The 20373-nt window shown below is 39.5% G+C and overlaps 1 protein-coding gene across 1 annotated transcript; it reads left to right on the forward strand.

Annotated features, from left to right (window-relative positions):
* The first annotated feature begins 166 nt into the window (after window positions 1-166).
* Window positions 167-20260, forward strand: CUNH8orf88 (chromosome unknown C8orf88 homolog). The gene is made up of 6 exons (XM_016138571.2): window positions 167-293; window positions 6103-6201; window positions 7736-7809; window positions 12754-12829; window positions 17827-17933; window positions 19596-20260. The coding sequence occupies exons 2-6, from the start codon at window positions 6129-6131 to the stop codon at window positions 19617-19619; spliced, it is 354 nt and encodes a 117-aa protein (XP_015994057.1). The 5' UTR covers window positions 167-293; window positions 6103-6128; the 3' UTR covers window positions 19620-20260.
* The last annotated feature ends 113 nt before the right edge of the window (window positions 20261-20373 follow it).

A 20373-nucleotide genomic window follows, 5' to 3' on the forward strand; every position in this document is an offset into this window, starting at 1 on the left:
CTGTCACGCTCTCGGCCCCGCCCCAGCCCACCAGCCGCCCCTGGCCCCGCCCCGCCCCCGGCCCGCCCCGCCCCGGTCCCGCCCCCGGCCCGCCCCCGCCGTCACGCCCCCCCCGCCCCGCCCCGCTGTCACGCTCTCGGCCCCGCCCCCAGCCCACCAGCCGCCCCAGCCGCCCCGGCCTCGCGTGGTCGCGCGGCGGAGGCCGTTCTCCGACGGGCAGCGGGCCGCTCGGCCGCCGCGTCTGGGCTGAGCGCGGCGACGCGGCTGCCCAAGTCCTCTCGGCGCTTGAGGCGGTAGGTGCTGGAGGGACGCGCCCCGCTGTGGCAGAGGGCGGGCCCCGGGCCTGAGGAGGCGGTTGAGCGCCGTCTCCTCGGGTGCACGCGGGGAACTGAGGCGAGGCGAGTGTCGCCGAGGCCGGCGCGCCCAGCCTGGGTCCCCGGGCCGGGCGGGTGGCGGAAGCAGGGAGCGAGCCCGTCGGAAGGAGCGGTCGTGGCCGAGCGGGAAAGCCCGGCCGGGGCCCCCGCTTTGCTGAGGGGTGCTCCCACGGCAGGTCACAGCCAGGCCCCGGAGTAAGGACCTGGCCCTGGGCGGCGGGGCAGTGGGAGGCTTTTTGTCCCCTATACTCCCTGGCATCATCCTTAATAGGTCTTTCATTGGTGTAGTTGTTTTTATTGCTAATAAAGTAACAACTAATACCATGAAATTATGTTCAACAAGAAAACCCCAGTAAGAAAAAATAGCCCTAAGCCATGTGGGGTCACTCACAGAAGAAAATGAAATGGTTACTGGAGGTGTAAAGAGATGCCATTTTTAAAAAATTGACGTGGAGCAGTTTCAGGTGTACGACACAACGATTCAATATTTGTATCAAAAGATTTTAATTACTGGTATTTTAGGCAAAGCTACTGTAAAAAAAAAAAACTAAAGGGACAGTTACATCGGTTATGATAACCACAAGCACCTGGAAAATTTCATGCCACCTAAATGTTAAATTGTGTTTATATTGAAAGATGCTTCTCAGAGAAAAAATTTTTGGTCAGTCATAAAGAGAAGGCATGGAAAGGATAATATCAGGGAACTTATGATTTTTTTATAGTTTGGTTTTGATTTTTCTTGAGTCCAGCAACCTGATATCAAAGGCCTTTCATCACCTGAGTAACTCCCGCATACTTTCCTTGTTACTTTTCATCTGTCGGTTTCCCAGCGCAGGTGTACCTCGTTTTATTGCCTTTCACAAGTGTTGCCTTTATTTACAAATCAAAGGCAAGACCCTCTGTGAGCGAAAAGATGACAGCTGCTTTCTGGGAACATTTGCTTTATTAAGGAAGCCAACCTGCAGTGTCTCTGAGGGATGCCTGGATGTGCTGTTAACTTACAAGTGGCATTCGGCTTCCAGGAAGCCTCACTTTGTAAAAGTACTAATTTGAAGTGGAAAATCTTACCTGATTTTCATGTGGGCAATATACGTGAGGTAAATCAAAGCCTAGTCTTTTCACTTCTCTCAGCTTATTTCCTTAATTTTATCTGAGTTAATTACCCACCTGCAGTGGAACATCAGTAGTTTTTAAAGAAAGCTACAATTTCAAGCTGGAAAAGTTCACTATGGACCCAACTTTTAAATACAATCCATAGTATAGTTCTTATGTTGTTATTTATGATTAGTATGGCAGTGTACCATGTCTACGGAATGAGGAAAGCGTAATCATCTCATAGTTTACTTAGTAGTCTAAGAAAACTTGTAAATTGAGGAACTGGAAATTATTAGCACATGCCAGTTTATTCAGCAAGGCTTTATACATAGATGTCCCTACTCATAATTAAATTTTTGTATCCATACAGGAAATGTCCACAGTGAATAGTGGACTGTCAGAGGTCTGTCTTTTACTCACCAAACACCCAAGTTTACAGATGAGGGCATGAACTTTATAGTCAGTTCCTCATTTGTACCAGTTATTAACTATGTGAACTTGAGTATGTTTCTTATTTTTTTCAGCCACTGGTTTCTCATCTGTAAAGTGACTATTAATGATTTTCTATAGCATTTAATGCATGGTTCAAAATTAAATGAGGGTAATATATGTAGAGCATTTGGCATGTAATTGGACATCAAAAACTGGAATTTTAATTTAAAAAGTAGTATATGTTGGGTAATAAGATTGTGCCCAAGTTGGTCAGTGTGTGCTTATTATCAATGTACTATATTGTAGAAAATTCTAAATTAATTTATAACTTCTGAATTGATGGGTCCTTAGGATTCATATTTAGCTTGATTTAAAAAAAAAAAAAGGAACCTAAGATATAATTAGTATTGTGAGATGTAGAACAGCCAACACTTTGGGTTCCTGACTTGCAAACCGATATTCTATTCATACCACTCAGCCTTGTAAGATGATTTGTTAAATAAGTGTAAACTTGAAAAAAGAGCTTTTATTCACTAACCATTGCTCAGTATGTATTAACAGAATGAATTTTCTGAGACATTGGATCAGAATTTCCTTTAAAAAGTATTTATACCACACGACTATATATTTATATTTTAAAAGACAACTTTATGGTAGGTTCACTACTTGCTACCCAATGTCATAGGTGGGATTCTGTTTCTTTCGTTGCCATTTTTTTTCTTTTTCTTTTCACAGTTGATAGAAATGCCGGCCCTCCAAAGGAAGCTATGGGAGCTCTGTGTTTAGTGCATGAAGCAGGCATTAGAGTTTAAGATGTTGTTTTATATGCCGACTTTATAGTTAACTTACATCTTATATTATTTTTAATATAAACTGAGAATTAGGCTTTGGTTTGTGGAGTTCTGTCCTTTATAGATTATGATCCTGTGGATCAGTTTTAGAGTAATCGTTACTTATAAATACTTGCCTTTTCCTTTAATAGCACTGTTAAAGACATGATGCTGTTATGTAGTATGCCCCTCCACACTTATTCCCTGTAATGTCGGCGTCTATGCACTTAGGAGCCTCTGTTGTAGTTTTCCTACTACAAATTGAAAAGGGTAGGTTGTTCTAAAAGTTTTTATTTTTCATTTATTTACTTGTGTTGCAAAATCATATGATAGTTCTGTAACTCCCCAACCTTTGAAAATCCCTAGTTTGAATACTGTGGATTTGCATTGCTCAGCAACTGGAAGAGACTTTACAACCTATCAACTCAGTTTCAGCTGAGCAATGAAAAACAGGAAAGTGTGTGCCAGAGCACTCTATTGTATTCCGATTCATTAGTTTCATGTGGGAAACAAGATGGAAAGTTACTACTTGCTAGTTTTAGGGTCCTCATTAAAATGGCTGGGATAAACATTAAATTAGGTGATATTAGATTGCTTTTTGGTCTTCATTTTAAATATTTCCTTCCCCATAGAAAATATTTAATATTTATTTGAAGTATTTTTTTTTTTGCTATATATGCTTATAACTTTTCTCTTTCCTATTATGATTAAAGTTGTACTGCCAGAAAATATAGGATTAGTTTAGTTTAGAAGGTTGTTACCATCCACGCTAAAATATCACTTAACAGACACATTACAAAGCTAGGTAGGTGTTAACTTGTGTACTGGCTTGCTTATCTCTAAAATTCAGGAAAAAATATTTTGTGCTTATTAAACATTGTTGACTTTGAGAGGTTGTGAATTTATGATTTTAACATTTGAATTACATCCAAAGGTATTTTTCAATATATGAAAGCATGTCTTTGGAGCTAAAAAGCAGTTATTAACCCTATTTTACACGTAGGGAAACAGTCGCTGAGACTGAAGAGCATGTGGTTTCAGTTCTTCCTGGGTGAGCTGGTGCCAAGTCAGGTGGAGTTTTGCTTTTGACTGTCTTGATAGGCATCAAAATCTGAAAACCCGTGTCCCAGTTAGGCATTAGACAATTTTAGTTATATTTAGGAAGTATTTAAATTTATAAATTTATTTAGTAAAACTAAATAAATTCGCAGATATTAGGATACAAAGATAAATAAGGTCTAGTTTTTTCGGCCTCAGCTACTTCAGTCTAATCAAACAGGCATGTTCAGGCATACCTCGTTTTATGGCGCTTCACAGGTAGGTGGTTTTTATTTTATAAATGGAAGGCAAGACCCTCCAGCATCAAAAAGACTGTGACTCACTTTACTGCTTTACTGTAATACTGGCTTTATTACAGTGGTCTGGAACTGGAACCACAATATCTCTGAGGTATGACTGTTATCAATATAAATTTTAGAAAATTGAGAGATAAAATACAGTAGGGGCCAGTGTAGGAGGAAAGAGAAGTTGTTATTGTTATTATTTTATTACTGTTACCTGTTTGTTAGGAACTAGAGAACTATATGAACTATTATTTAATGTTACTGTTGAGATGTGAGAATATTTTCTAAGAAAGCAGCAAGAACTTGACTTTGGTCTTCAAGGATGAATAGCAGTTTGGAAGATGAGCAGCAGGGAGAATAGAGGACTTCCAGACAGAGCACCTGAGTGTTTAGCTATATGGTGCAACAAAATAACATTTAGGAATTCAACAATTTAGTGAACATCCACTGTGTGCTAGACATTGGTGGATACCGGAGATGTACCTCAGTGACAGGGCTATAATGTAATAGTCAGCTAACAAGTAATGCGGCTGGTGCAGTAAGTACCCATGGAAGAGGGTCTAGGAGGCTTTGTGTACATGCGAGAAGGGCACTGAACCAGAAGTCAGACAGCTCTGCCTGGCTGTGGGCTGAAAGGAAAGGTAAGGGCTAGCTTGCCTGTCAGGTGCTAGCTGAAGCCGGGGCATGGGCATAGCCACCACTTCCTAGACTCTTGTGACCTAATTAGGTAACTTGTGGGCAAGTTACCTAATTTCTCTAAGGCTTATCTAAAACTAGGACAAAAAACTAAAGCTGACGTTTGTTGAACTCTTACTGTGGACCCAGCATCGTGCTGGCACTTCACATCGAACCGAGGAGGTAGAGGCTGTCGTTTTCCATAGTTACATAACTAGGTGCTGGAATCATGCCATGACCCCAGGAGGCTGACCTGAGAGACCTGAGCTCTAACTGATAATATTGGCTACTTTATAGAGTTTTCCTGAATGTTAAATCATTTAACTTAGGTAAATGGTTTGCTGTGCATGGCACATGGATGCTGGCTCCTGTTTCTACTATTAATAATCCAGGAAGGGATGGGGGCGGAAGTTTAAGCGGGGGTGTGTGTAAGGGGATTATAGTTTGGAGAGAAAAGAGGCCGAATTCACCAATTTGTTCAGTTTAAGAAGAACCTTTTCCTCCATTTTGCCTAGTATAAAAGACAAATAAATTAGCCATTACAGTAGAACAGTCTTCTCTAAATACCATGATGTGGACATATTCTCTGTCTCAGGAACACAGGGAGAGGGAATATTTAGATCAGACGGGGTGATCAGGAAGATGAAGTAAGAACTACTATGGAACTAAGAGTGGTGGTGGGAGCGAAGAAGATAGATTCGAGAGAGATTTGGGGAGTAGAATGGACAAGCATTAGAGATTGGTTTTGGTGTGGGGACTCTAATTTAGAATATCAAATGGAAGGTGTCTTTAACTAACAGTGGTCTGAGGGAGGTGGTGATGATCTTCAGGAATATAGGCGGAAGGACATCTTTGGAATCAAAGTAATGCTTTTGATTTTGGATATGTTGAATTTGAGATGCCTGTTATAAGATGTAAGCAGAAATCTCTTTGGGCAATTAGAAAAATAAACAAATTTAAAAGAGAGGTAGATGCTGGATATCTATCATGTGATAGTTGTAATAATGAGAATGGATGAGGTTAGCTAAGAGAACCAAAGTTAAATTTGGAAGAATTCCTAAATTTAATTGGAGTAAAGAAGAGAGATCAGGAGAAGAAATTAGGAGAGGCAAAGAAATAGGAAACAAACCAAAAGAGGAGTCAGGGAAGTTAAGGTAGGAAAATGTCTTAAAAGGGAATGTTCAGTTGTGACAGATGCTATAACGCGGTCTACGGTTGTTGTATATTATTTTAAATGCTTTTGTGTTTTCTTCCTTATAAAATAGGTATCTTCAAATGAATGTCGTTATTTGTATATAAAAGCATTTTGGTTATCTTGCTTAAAAGATAAAAATGTATTTTTTCCTCCTAAAGTATGGAACCTCAAGGTCTTTGTGATAATGGAAACCAAAAAATTGATTGGTAAACCGCTTCAACCAGCGAGACCTGTTCGCCATCTGACTTCTCCTCCCGGTGAGTAAATAGGGTACACATCTTTAAATATTAATTGGTTAATGGCTAATTAGTATTTTAAAGGCTAAATAATAGGTGAAGTAATTATTTACCATGGATATTTAAAGAAATAATGAAAACCACTGAGAGCAACTTTGTGAATTTTTTTGTGTGTATTTTTTATATGTCTTGTTTTTATGGTTAACTGGCTTCTTTCAGAATGATAACTTTCAGTGCCCTGTGATTGATCACTGCAGAGCAGTCATGACGTAGAGAGAATTAGCCTTTTTAAAAAATATGTATAACGGTAGGAAAAAAAGATTAGTACAAAACAAAATTTATAGATTAGGAGCTGTGCTGGAGTTGAAACATATGTTAATTTTTCAAAAAATCTAAACAAACAAAATATATCCAAAGTTGAAAATTTTTCTTTTTCCCATAAAACTAACCTTTCGAACAAATTCTTGAAATATTTCGTATTTAATTCCTTAATTGGAATAATCATTTCATTCTTTTTATTATTTATTGCCAGAATGGCTTCTATATTCTAATTTAGGGTGTGTGTGTGTATAAATGAATGAATTCATTTTAGTCTATGAGTTTACCTAAATAATGGGCTACTTAGTAAAAGAAAAAATAGCCCTTTTATTGAGTTTACAGGTGAGGCAGAAAATATACAAATGGCACCAATTCCTCAGTCCTTTGTTTTCCCATCCATGCTTCCTGCAAGGAAGATGTCTCCACTTTGGGCATGTTTCCTTTGAAGACAGCAGCTGTGACTTAAGACAGACATTAAATCAATGGATCTTTTAGATCCTAGCTTAGCAATGCTGATGCCATATCCGTCTTGTGTGCTGAAGAAGCAGTGGTGTGGGGTCGAGACTCGGATTTTATCCTGAAGGGAAGGGTATAGAGCCATTGTCAGCAGCTCCTTTCTGTGACCTGCCTTTCTACACCACCCTCCGGTCCCTCATCTGTACAGATTGTTTCTCATTGATCCTTTCCCTACAAGACTGTTACAGGTGTTAGTGGGGGTGGGATGGTAGCCCTGCTCTCTCATTGAATCATATCCTTTTAAGATCCAGACAAGAGTAGGGTTTTATTAGGCAAAGTTTAGTAAATTATTTTTGGCTTTTCCCTACATACTTCTATATTCCTTGTCTACCTCACGTCTCCAAAGAAATCTCTTTCTTCAAGACCCAGATTAAATTATTTCCTTTTGTGAAGCCTTCCTTGGTACCCCAAAGCCCACTCAGCTCTCTCCTAGCATTTCTCTGTAGCTCTTATGGAACTTTTTTTATTTTGATTATAGTCATTATTTATGAGCTTGACTTTTAAAATAGACTGTGAACTCTTTTATCTCTGAACTCTTCACACTGACACACCCATCCCCTAAGACAGTGACTGCCACTTAGTGCCAAATGATAGAGCCTTCAGAAAACATTTTCAGACAGTACCTAGAGTATCCCGGATAATTCAGCTTTTTAGATGCTGTTATGTCATTTATTGAAGACATGGATATTTAAAATAGTTTTCTTTTTCTCTCTCCTAACAGGAGCAGTATTCCCTTTCAACTTTCAAAATGAGTATCCATGCAACACTCAGTACTTACAAAGTGGAGTTAACAGAGTAAGTCTTAGAAATTATAATATAATGAAGCATTACAAACTGGACAGTGACGTTTGTTAGATGGCTGTTGTATGCTAGGTACTATGCTAAGTGCTTTATATGCCTTCTAAAACTTTATGATATATTTAAAGTGTATATTAAAGAGGGTAAAACATTCATTATACCTGTTGCCCAGCATTTTCAAATCTAAACATTTTGCTATATTTGTTTTAGAAAATTTTAAAAAACCTTATATAGGTGAAACCCCTATATATCGCTCCATCAAACCATTTCCTTCCCACCTTTCTCCAAGATAACTATCTTCACTGTTATTGTTTTCATGAACATATTAATACTTTTGGTACAATGAATAGAATTGTTTTAACTGTTTTATATACATAATATTGTAACCACATGTTTTTGCCGTTTTTTTCACATTTAGGTTTATATTTTAAAGGTTCTAATTTAATTTTTTGACTAAAGTACAAAGTTTGAAATTCAAAACATACAAAATGGAATTTACTGAAAAGTTTCCCTCCAATCTCTATCTCCCCTGTCACCTGTTTTCTCAGACAGAGGTAGCTATTATGCCAGTTTCTGATCTAGATACTTCCAGAAGTAGTTTATGCATGCACAATCGTAAGTATAGTCACAGGTGGAATACTAGACAACTATTAAAATGAACACAGCTGTTCTATATGTGATGATACAGAAGAATCACATGTATAAACATGCCACATTTTCCCATTTTCTATTGATGGGCATGGTACTCATTTCTATTTTATAATAAATGCTACAGGGAACATTGAGTATATGCTACATTTCATTTATGTGTGAGGGTTTTCAGCAGTATCAAACTGCAGTTGAATTGCTGTGTCATCGGACACTGCCAAATTACTCTCGTTTTGTCCACCTATGTTTGTTTCTACTGGTAGGTAGATCTGCTCCATCTACTGATCTTGGCGGGGAGCTCAAGTAGTAGGTGTCCTGTGGGCCCAGCGCTGCAGTCTCCCTCAGCACTGGAGTCGAGTGCTCCAGTGGTGCCCGTTGCGTGAGTGCTTTCCTGTTGTTGTTGAGCACGGATTGCCGTTGGCATGTCAGTGGGCGAATCTGACCCTGTCGCTGACTGGCTGTGTCGGCCATGAATGCAGTGGCTGAGCTGTTGGGTAGAGGCTGACCCCTTGGAAAAGATTTGCTTTAGCAAGGCTCTGGTGCCTTCTGAGTCCACCCTTTGGGGATGTCTTTTGTGGCGGTAATTGAGTGGTGATTTGGTGTGGCCCGAAGCAGGCTACCAGGTGTGTTGTTTCTGGGGTCTCTTGGGAGGGACGCGGGTGCAAGCTAAGGGCAGCTGCTGTCTGTGACAGCTCAGGGCTACTTGGTAGGAGCTACACAGTGATTTGCGATTGGGAGCTGTCCGTGCTGGGTTCGGACGTGCCTGGAAGAGGCTCTGCTGGGAACCGAGGTCAGTTTCTGCTAGTGCTGGACTTGGGGCTGCTTAAGAAGAGGTATGGGGCATGCTGAGGTCAGGCACTGCTTGTTTGGGATTTGTGGGCCTTTCAGAGTTTTTAAGAGAAGTTTGCATAACTATCTGTTTTGTTTTCTCACTTAGTTTGTGCTTTAGGTCCAGATGTATGTGAGAGCATATGGTATTTGTCTTTCTCTGTCTGACTTACTCCATTTAGCACAGTACCCTCTAGGCCCATCCATGTAGCTGCAAATGGAGAAATTTCATTCTTTTTACTGGCTGAGTAATATTCCAATGTATATATGTACCATCTCCTCTTTATCCATTCACCTATTAATGGACACTTAGGTTGCTTCCATATCTTGGCTATTGTAAATAATGCTGCAGTGAACATAGGGGTGCAGAAAACTTTTTGAAGTTGTATTTTGGATTTCTTCAGATAAATGTCCTGAAGAGAGATTGCTGGGTCATGTGGTAGTTCTAGTTTTAATTTTTCAAGGAACCTCCACACTATTTTCCATAGTGGCCATACCGATTTGCAATCCCGCCAACAGTGCATGAGGGTTCCCTTTTCTCCAAATCCTCGCAAGTGCTTGTTTGTTGATTTATTGATGATGACCACTCTGACAGGTGTGAGGCGAGATCTCATTGTGGTTTTGATTTGTTTTTCCCTGATAATTAGTGACGTTGAGCATCTTTTCATATGTCTACTGACCATCTGTATGTCTTCTTTGGAGAAATGTTTATTCAGGTCCTCTTCCTGTTGATAGTTTGCTATTGAGTTGTATGACTTCCTTATATATTTTGAGTATTAATCCCATATCACATATATGGTTTGCAAAGATTTTTTACCAGTTGTAGGTTTGTCTTTTCATTGTCGAATATTTTTTTTTTTTTGCTATGTCGAAGCTTTTTAGTTTGATGTCATTCCAGTTATTTATATTTGCTTTTGTTGCTTGAGCATATTATATCCAAAAGGTCACCAAAACAAATGTCAAGGAGATTTTTTCCCTGTTTATTCTAGAAGTTTTATGATTTCAGGTGTATGTATCTTTAACCATTTTGAGTTTGTTTGTGTTTATAGCGTAAGACAAAGGTTCAATGTCATTCCTTTGCATGTGGATAGTCAATTCTCTCAACACTATATTTTGAAGAGACTGTTTCTTCTCCATTGTGTATTGTAGGCTTTCTTGTCAAAGATTAGTTGAATGTATACGTGTCGGCATATTTCTGTGCTGTCTATTCTAGTGCACTGGTCTACGTGTGTTTTCATGCCAGTACTATACTATTTTGATTATTACAGCTTTGTAATATAGTTCGAAATCAGGAAGTGTGATGCCTCTAGCTTTGTTCTTACTCAGGACTACTTTGGCTACTCAGGGTCTTTTGTAGTTCCGTGTGAATATTAGGATTTTGTGCCTATGGAAAATGCTATTGGCATTTTGGTAGGGAGTACATTGACTCGGTAGATTGCTTTGAGTGGGTGGACGTTTTAATATTCTTCCAATCCACAAACACAAGATATCTTTCCATTAATTACGTCATCTTCAGTTTCTTTCGTTGGTGTCCTTTGGTCTTCTGTGTATAGATATTTCACCTCTTTGGTTAAATTTATGCCTAAATATTTTTAAAAGAGGTTGTTTTCTTGATTGCTTAAATTTTTTTTTTCTCCCAGCTTTATTGAAGTATAATAGACAATTAGTTGCTCATATTTATATTGTACAATTCAGTGAGTTTTTTTCCATTATAGTTGGCACACAATAATATTAGTTTCAGTTGTACAGCATAGTGATAAGAAATCTATGTAACTCATGAAGTGGTCACCCCACTAAATCTAGTACCCTTCTCTTCCCCCATACGTCTTTTTTACAACATTGTTAACTGTTTTCCTCATGCTACACTTTATATCTGCATGAATATTTTGTATCTATCTATTTATACATCTTAATCCCTTTGCCTTTTTTCACTGTCTCTCCTACCCTCCCCTCAAAATATTCTTTGTATCTATCAGTTTCTGTTTTTTTGTTGTTTATTTTGTTCTTTAGATTCTACACGTACGTGAAATCACGTGGTATTTTTCTTTCTCTGTCAGACTTACTTTATTCAACACAATACCCTCTAGGTCCAACAAGGCAATATCTTTTTCCATCCCCTCCCTTTTAGTCTGTGTATGTCTTTTAATCTAAAGTGAGTCTCTTACAGGCATGGGTCTAGTTTTCTTATCCATTCAGCTTCTCAGTTTACTTTCGAGTTTGATTTTAGGTCTTGCATTTAAGTAATGTTACAAAGATGGTGAAGTGTGCCTCTGATGAAATTTTAAAATTTAAGAAATTGATTTTTAAAAAGAACATATAATTCTTATAATTTATTAAATCTAACAGGAAGAACTTTGGAGAACCAAATGTTTAGCATTGTCAAATTTGCTTTCTTTGGCGACTTATTCTCATGTCTCAGTAATGTAGAATTATCTTATTCTTCGTTATGTTAGATAATTAACCCTCTCTGACTTTGGCAGAGTCACTTGGTAGAATTTGCAGATATTTGAGGACTGGCCTACAACTTGCTAATACAGTGATTGTCGGAGTAAAGATATTCATTTTTAAGGATAGATATCTCCAAGGAAAACTACCTTAGGCAATTACCACGGTCCAGGATTGAGCTGACTGTAAATTTGATTTTTGTCAGAAAAAAAATAGGAGATCATCTCTTAGGGGTAGGTGGTATTGACCAAGCATGGGAAACTGATTTATAAAATCAGAAGATGCATTATTTTATGAGAAATCTGACTGCCTTGTACTCCGGGATTTTCTTATTGGTTCTAGTGTATCATCTGTTCTAGGGAGATTCATGGGAAGCTAAATTATAATCAGAATACTTCTTGGTGAGCACATAATCAGAAGAAGAGGAATTAAAATACTGTTTTGGTTTTTTTTTTAACATGTCATCAAATCATTTAACCAATCTCATAATAAAGGTGATTCTGCGAGTAGGACTGGAAAACTGGGCTAAGACCTCTTCTCAGGACATGAGCTCTGCCAGTGTTTCTTATTTCTCTGCTTCATTGGATGAAGCGAGATTTTATTGTCCTTATTTCCAAGGCAGTGTGTGAACAGTTATATGTGTGTAAACTGGCAAGGATCTACATGAAATAAAAAAAGTAAATATTATAGTGTTATTGCAGATTTTTGTGAATAAATATCTGTTGTTTTCATGAATTAAAATGTTTTTAATTACTTTCGAATTACCTTTTGATCATATCATTCATCTTTGGTTTTATATTCCCTTTTGAAAATAGTTATGACAAAAATAGGTACATGTGAATGTATTTTGATATTTGTGTTGCTTATTTTTAATAATTACACTTATGACATTGTTTATCCTTTAGCCCAAAAATGTGCATTGGCTACCATTTTGATTGTTTAGGAAAATATTTTAGGATGGTAAAAGTTATCTAAAAATTTTAAGGCTTAGTTAAAAAGTGTATTTTCTTCTTTCAACAGTGTAAGACGAATGGAATGCAAGCCTTTTCTCAAGGTCTTAATGACCAACAGCAGCATCAGTCTCCAGTTAAAAAAGGTGAATTTTTATCATAATTCCTAAATTTCATAAGAGAGTGTTAACTTTCATAGGAAGTTAATATATGTTTAGCTGTAAACCTTTTATTATAGTCTTTTCTATCCATATGGATTGGGCTGTAGGTTTGACTGCTCTAAAGACCAAGACCGTTACAGCGCTGGCTTAAACAAGGCAGAGGTTTATTTCCATTTCTGTATCTTCTGTATCATGTAAAATTTTGAGCCGGTGTACATGTTGTTCTGTTCTATGAAGTTGCTGCTGGCCCACTATTAAACAGTGGGCCCTTGGACAACGTGGGCTGGACTGTGCAGGTGTCCTTATATGTGATTTTCTTTCAGTAAATACTTTTCTTAATAACGTTTCCTTTTCTGTAGCTTTCTTCATTGTAAGACGACTTCCAGTATCATTTTGAATTTAAAAAAGGTGAAATTGGACTTCCTTGTGTTGTTCTTGAACTTAAACAAAAAGCCTTTAGCTTTTCTCCATTGAGTATGGTATTAGCTGCGCATTTGTCATACATGTCCTTTAGTATGTTAAGGTATGTTCCCTCTATCCCCACTTTGCTGAGAGTTTTTATCATAAATGGATGTTGGATTTTTTCAAATGCTTTTCCTGCATCTATTGATATTATTGTATGATTTTTACCCCTCATTCTGTTTGTGTAGTATATCACATTGATTCATTTGTACATGTGGAACCAACCTTGCATCCAGAAATAAATCCTACTTGGTCATGGTACGTGACCTTTTTAATGTATTGCAGAAATCAGTTTGCTGCTATTTTCCCCCCTGTTTAATTCCACCCCCCACGACTTCCGCCCCTGACCTACGGATGTGGATGTTGCCGTCTCCACTTAAGAACCCGATGTCTGCAGGTGGAACGCGCCCCCCGGGCTTTGGGCTTCTTTGAATACCCAGCATTGGGATAGCTGGGTCCGTCTTTGCCTCTTGCTATAGCCTTTGTTTTCATGTCTACTTTGTTTGGTATAAGTATTGCTACCCCAGTTGTTTTTTCTTTTCCATTTTCATGAAATATCTTTTTCCATTCCTTTACTTCCAGTCTGTCTTTCGATTCGCAGTCAGTCTCTCGTAGGCAGCATATATCAGTGTTTTGTTTTCTAATCTATTCACCCACCCTATGTCTTTTGATTGGAGCATTTAATTCATTTAAAGTAATTATTTATAGATATGTAGTCATTATCATTTTTGTTATTCATCTTTTTAATCTTTTCCCCCCTTCTTCTTAAAGAAGGTAGAGATGAACTCCTTTAGCTTTTTCTTGCCTGGGAAGCTCTTTATCTGTCCTTTGATTCTAAATGCTAGCTTTGCCAGGTAGAGTCATCTTGGTTGTAGGTCCTCGCTTTTCATCACTTTCTCTATTTTGTGCCAATCCCTTCTGGCCTGCAAAGTGTCTGTTGATAAATCAGCAGTCTTATGGGAGCTCCCTGTAGGTAACTAACTGCTTTTCTCTTGTTGTTTTTAAGATTCTCTCTTTGTCTTTAACCTTTGGCATTGTAATTATGATGTGTCTTTGTGTGGGCCTCCTTCGGTTCATCTTGGTGGGGGCTTTCTACATTTCCTGGGCTTGTATGTCTATTTCCTTCGCCAGGTTAAGGAAGTTTTCTGTCATTATTTCTTCAGAAATGTTTTCAATTCCTTGCTCTCTCTTCCTTTTGGTACCCCTATGATGAGAATGTTGGTCTGCTCGATGTTGTCCCAGAGCTCCCTTAAACTGTCCTCATTTTATTGAATTCTTTCTTCTTTTTGATGTTCTGATTAGGTATTTTCTACCATCTTATCTTCCAAATCACTGATTCACTACTCTGCTTCATCTAATCTACTGTCGATTCCCTCTAATATATTTTTCATTTCAGTTATTATATTCTTCATTTCTGACTGGTTCTTTATTGTGTTTCCTTTCTCTGTTGAAGTTCTCACTGAGATCATTGAGCATCCTTTTAATAGTGTTTTCAACTCTGCATCTGGTTGCTTGCTTGTCTCCATTGTGTTTAGTTCTTTTTCTGGAGCTTTGTTCTCTTTCATTAGGGGTATGTTTCTTTGTCTCTCCATTTTGGCTGCTTCCCTGTGTGTGTTTCTATATATCAGGTAAAACTGCTATATCTCCTGGTCTTAGTAGAATGGCCTTGTATAGCAGGCGTCCTGTGGAGCGCAGTGGTGCACTCTCCCTAGTCACCTGAGCCGGGTGCTCAAGGGGTGTCCCTCAGGTGGGCTGTGTGTGCTCTCCTGTTGCAGTTGCGATTGTTGTTGGCACGTCACTGATGTGACTGACCCTCAGGCTGACTGGCTGTGAGGCCAGAACTGGTGGCCGAGCTGTTGTATAGGGACAAACTTATCGAGTAGGGGTGACTTTGATGTGGCTCTGGTGCCAGCCCAGGGTGCCCTTCTAGTGTGTCATTTGTGGCACTGGTTGAGTGGGGCTGGTGTGGTCTGATGTTGTGTCTATAGCCTCTTTGGGGTGAGGGGGATGGCGTCTGTCACAGGCCAATTGTAGCTGCTGCTTGTACAGGGCTCAGAGGCACTTGGGAAAGGTCATGCTGTGAACCAAGGTCACCTACCACTTGTGCGGGGCTCCAGACCCTTCGGTGGGCACTACCGTGTGGGCAGAGGACAGCCATTGCTTGGGTGATGTTTGTGGACATTCGAGGGAGTCTTCAGGGCAAGGCCAGGTGGGCCGCACATGTGGACGAGCCACTGGGGAGGCTCTGGCCAGGTGAGCCAGTTGGGCGGGGCCTCAGGGTGTCTGTCAGTCAGGTGGATGGAGATGCGACTGGGTACCTGTGCTGGGGCCGCTGGGTGGGAGGGCCCATGGATGCTCTCATCTCTGGAGAGCTTCCTTCCCCCCACATGTTGTGCCAGCCTCACCCCGGAGTCCTACAACTCAGCTCCTCCCCGAGTGTCCCTGGGCCTTTCAAGCTGCCGCCCCAGCGCCGAAGCTCAGAGCAAGCGACTCTGAGGAGGGGAGTCCGGGCCCTTTAAGAGCAGCAACTCGGCTCCTGCAGCCCCTTGTAGGTCTCCAGCTGAGTCCCTGCCGGTTTTCAGCCAGTCATGGAAGCTGGGGAGCCCGGTGAGGGGCTGGGACCTCTCAGTCCTCCCTGGCGGGGGGTGGACCTCCACAGCTAAGACATCCCTCCCGATTCTCAGCTGCCACCTCCAGCGTTAGACCAGCCACTTCCGTGTCTCTGCCTCCTACCAGTCTGGAGGTGGCCTCTTCTGTGTGTTGTAGGACTTTCATTCAGCTACCTCAGGCAGTTCCCAAGGGTGGCCGTTCTGCAGTTGAGTTGATTTTGACGTGGTTCTGGGAAGAGGCGAGCACTGCATCTACCTTCTCCACCACCCTGACTCCACCCTGTCCTTTATCATTTATTTTTTCTTTGTTTCTGAAGGTAAAGCTTCCATGTAGTATCATGTATCTTCTACCTGAGGAACAACCTTTATGTTAGCACTCCTTGTAGGTCTAATTTGCTGGTGACAAATTGTTTTCTTTCATCTCGAAATGTCTTTCACTTCCATGCATTCCCGAAGGGTTTTTTCATGGATGGATGGGAGGGAAAAAACTACCCTCCTGTTTCTCCTCTACTCTCAACATTTTCTACACTCACGACACTTCACTTCTGACACCAGATGTGTGTTTTTTCCCACATATTAAGCAATTTTTTGCAATACCAGCTGAGTATCTTATAAGATACTAACGAGTTAATGCAGACGCCACAGGTTAAGGGCTCAGTCCCACAGGAGTACCCTTAATTTCAGACAACAATTGCAAGTGGTAGGTCCCCAGATTACCCAAAGCTTTTTTTGTCTACCTTGGCTATAAATTGGAGGTTCCCAAGACTCCTCCTTGGATTCACTCATTTGCTAGAACAGCCCACCGAACTTAACATTTATGTTTACCAGTTTATTATATAATAAATGAGTTGAGAATCCAAATTAGGAGATGCACAGGGCAAGGTCTGGAGGGGTTCCAAGTATGAGAGCCCTGGCCCTGCCAAGTGGGGACACCCCGCCCTTCTGGCACAGGGGTGTAGCCTCAAACCGAGTTGCTCTCTACACCCCGTACTTTTGGGATTTTATGGAGGCTTCATCACTTAGGCACGCTCGATCATTAACTCCATTTCTGGATCCTCTCCCTTCTCCCAAGAATGTGGGGCTGGGCTGGGCATTCTGACTGGCCCCCATCTAGGAGCTGCCCAGAGCCACCTCATGAGAGCAAAAGACATTTCTGTCCCTCAGGAAATTCCATGGGGTTTAGGAGCTCTGTGTCAGGAACCAAGACCAGTATGTCTACCTTTTTATTTCACAGTATGGAATTCTACGTTGCCAGTTCTTCTCTGTTAATACTTTAAGGATATTGCTTCACTGTTTCTGGCCCCAGTGATACTGTCTGATGAGAAATTCACAGATACTTGACTCCCTTGAAGACAGGGACCCTGTCTTGGATCCTGATCACCATTACCCAGCACAATCCCTGAAGCATGAACCCCGGCCTGACACACGGTCCCCGATGTACAGTCCCTGATCTGACCATGGTCCCTGACACACAGTAGGTCTATAATAAATCTTGAAGTTTTTGATTGCATTAAAATTTTAATATATTAATACAAAGATTAGCTAGGCCTATTAGGGTTTCATTTTGGCAGGATCTGATGCACCCAGCAGGTGTTACTGCTATTACATTCTGTAACATGGGATGGCTTCACTGGACTTGAATGACCACATGAAAGAAGCCAGGTGATACTAACTTTCTGAAACGGCTCTCTTTTCCAGTTTCCCTTGAGTACTGGGCTTTATTTCTTTCCTTATAAAAGGAAAATGGGAGGCACGCTCCCCGGTCCCCCTGCCCTTGTCTTTTCTTTTGCATAGAAACTACTCATTGTTTAAAATGGATAGATAAGGGACATCCAGAGAGCACTGAGCCAAAATGTGATCTGAGAGAGTTCTTTGTTTTATAACATTATATTTGATGTTTAATACCTGCAGAGAGAATTAAGTACAGCAGAGATTTCCTACTGAAGCTCTCAAGTGTTTCCATCTGCAGAAAAAAACCAGACTTTCTGCCTGATCATCCCATCGTACTTCAAAAACCAGTAGGTAGTTTTCCTAATTTTGTTTTAATTCCAAAATATTTCTTTAATGTTATCATTTGATTCTCGATTGTTAATTATTCTCCTTGTGAAACGTAATTGAGAAAAGCATATAAATCTAAGTAAATGCTATAATGAAGTACTATAAGTAATTACCTCTGGTCAAGAATTAGAACATAATAGTTGTATTTTAAGAAATCTTTAAGCAGGGTCGGGCCTGATTAGTACTTGGATGGGAGACCATCTAGGAAGACCAGGTGCTGTAGGTGTAAAAAATAAAAAATAAGGGATTGTATGCTGACAAGGTCCTTGCAGTCTGTGAGGTCAACCAAGGGTTGCCTCACCTTAAAAAAAAATTGGAGAGTCATGAAAAGGACGTGCCATATTTTCTCAAACTTCCCATCAAGTTCTATAATCTACCTGCAGTGGATCTTGTTATATGATGTGGGATAGAAGTGTTTTTCTCTCTACATGGATTTCCCGTCACCCTACCAATATTTACTGAAAGGGCGAGTCCTCTGCCACCTTTGTGGCAACGTATGTGGGCTGTTTCTGGGCCCTCTATTCTGTTCATTTAGTCTTTTTATACAGTAAAAGTCATCTCACACATTCTTCAGCATGTCATTGCTGTTCTTAGCCTTTTATATTTGTCACCTCATCATATTCCATCAAAGCAAGTGCATGTATCTTTTGGGATACTGATTGGAAGAACGTGAGTTTTGGCATCAGGCTTGGGTTGGTCTGTGTACTGTGTCCTGTTCATGCTTAGAACAATTAACCTTCCCGAGCCTCACTTTTGTAGTTGCAGGTAAGGATAAAATCCCACTGTTAAATCCTAACAGTGAATCAAAGTGCCTAGTATGGTGCAAATCTTCATTATACATTCGGTAAATGTTCTTTTTCAAGTGTTCATAAACACTATATTGGTTAAAAATGCAACTAGGCTTCTGTTGAGACGAGCCCGGAATATAGGTGTGCTGAGAAAGGCTCAAATTGAGATGCTGACTACCTCCTGTGTTTCCATTTTTGGGGATTTCTACCTCTGGGCTTCATAACCTTTTTTTCTTACAGTATTTTGAATTTTAACTTGCAGGCCTTTGGCCAATTCTTTTAAAGCTTAGAGCAGGAATTTAAACTTTTCATAGGCCCTCACACACAAGACTACTTAAAATTGAAAACTGTCCTTAACGATGTTTGAATTTTCCCACCTGTTCAGAGTTCTTAGGAACATTTGATTTTTGGTCTATAAGAATGAATCTTAAACTTCAGTGCTATATAAAATAGTTACTTTTTCAAATGCAGACTTTCCATCTCCAATATTTTATTTTGTAAGTAAAAGTTTGACATACTCGTTATTTTGAACAAACCTTATACATTAGAATTGAGTCACATTTTAATTTATGCATAAACATTTTTTAGAAACTATGTACCACAAAAACAGAACAACAGGTTTGGAGTACAATCTAATATTTAAAAATGCATTACATGTTTTATTAAATACAGAAGAATTGTTGTATTTGACAAATTCCAGTTACTTTAATAATTTCTATAGTAACATGCATTTAGGTCTGTAAACAGTATGGCCACAGTATTGAGTTTGATAAACAAATTAGTAAAATCTGTATTCATTCAGTCTTATAACTTTTTCTTTCTTCTGTATTACAGGAAAACCACCAAAGTTTTAAGTAGCATTTTAAGAACAAATGAGTTTGAAGATAAAGAATTCTTTGTTTTATATTTTGGGCACCTGCAAATGAAGTGGATCTCAAAACAATAACTGCAATGGACGGTGACAATTCAATTTATTTTAAATTTTGATGGTTGGGTATTTGGTTTCTCCTAAAATGAGAAAGAGATATTTTAAAGAACTTTCTAATCAGTTTCAGCTCTGCAGGCAGTTTCCTGCATAAATTGGGCAGAAACATTTGCAAGTAAAAATGTGGTTAGTGAAGTAGGAAGACTGTATTTATAATTTGCACGCTACTTGCAATTTTTTGTTTTTAATAATGGAAATATAAGCTGTAAAGATTCTCAAATATAAAGTATTTGCTGTGATGTATATATGGTACATAATTTCTTGTTGCTTTTAGAGCTTTGTTTCACACCGATTTCAGACCAGCACGTGAAAGGACCTTTACAATATCTGCAGAGGCTTAGAGCAGTTCAGGGTGTCCGATGCAGTGTTTTCAATGACAAGAGTGAGAATATTTTAATAGGCATTTCAAGTGTGATTGCTGTCTAGGTTTTTAATAACACTAAGATTCATAATTACTAGCAAAGATTGATGATTTGGAAACAATGGTAGTGAATAAAACCGAAGTTGGAAAAGAGCTGCTAATTTCTATCACCATATGAACAGTAGAAGTTGAGTAACTGAAAAATATTTCCAAAGAGGAAAAATTTAGGCATTTGCAAATAATTATTACATAAAGATTTAATTCTG

This window comes from Rousettus aegyptiacus, unplaced genomic scaffold (assembly GCF_014176215.1).
Source record: "Rousettus aegyptiacus isolate mRouAeg1 unplaced genomic scaffold, mRouAeg1.p scaffold_m13_p_15, whole genome shotgun sequence".
NCBI classification, from domain to species: domain Eukaryota; kingdom Metazoa; phylum Chordata; class Mammalia; order Chiroptera; family Pteropodidae; genus Rousettus; species Rousettus aegyptiacus.

What these genes read in the sequence shown, in the direction of transcription:
- CUNH8orf88 (XM_016138571.2), top strand. Translation starts at nt 6,129, where the DNA reads ATGGAAACCAAAAAATTGATTGGTAAACCGCTTCAACCAGCGAGACCT. An exon ending in CCATCTGACTTCTCCTCCCG is followed by an intron (nt 6,202 to 7,735) that starts GTGAGTAAATAG and finishes CTCTCCTAACAG; the next exon opens with GAGCAGTATTCCCTTTCAAC. An exon ending in TACAAAGTGGAGTTAACAGA is followed by an intron (nt 7,810 to 12,753) that starts GTAAGTCTTAGA and finishes TTCTTTCAACAG; the next exon opens with TGTAAGACGAATGGAATGCA.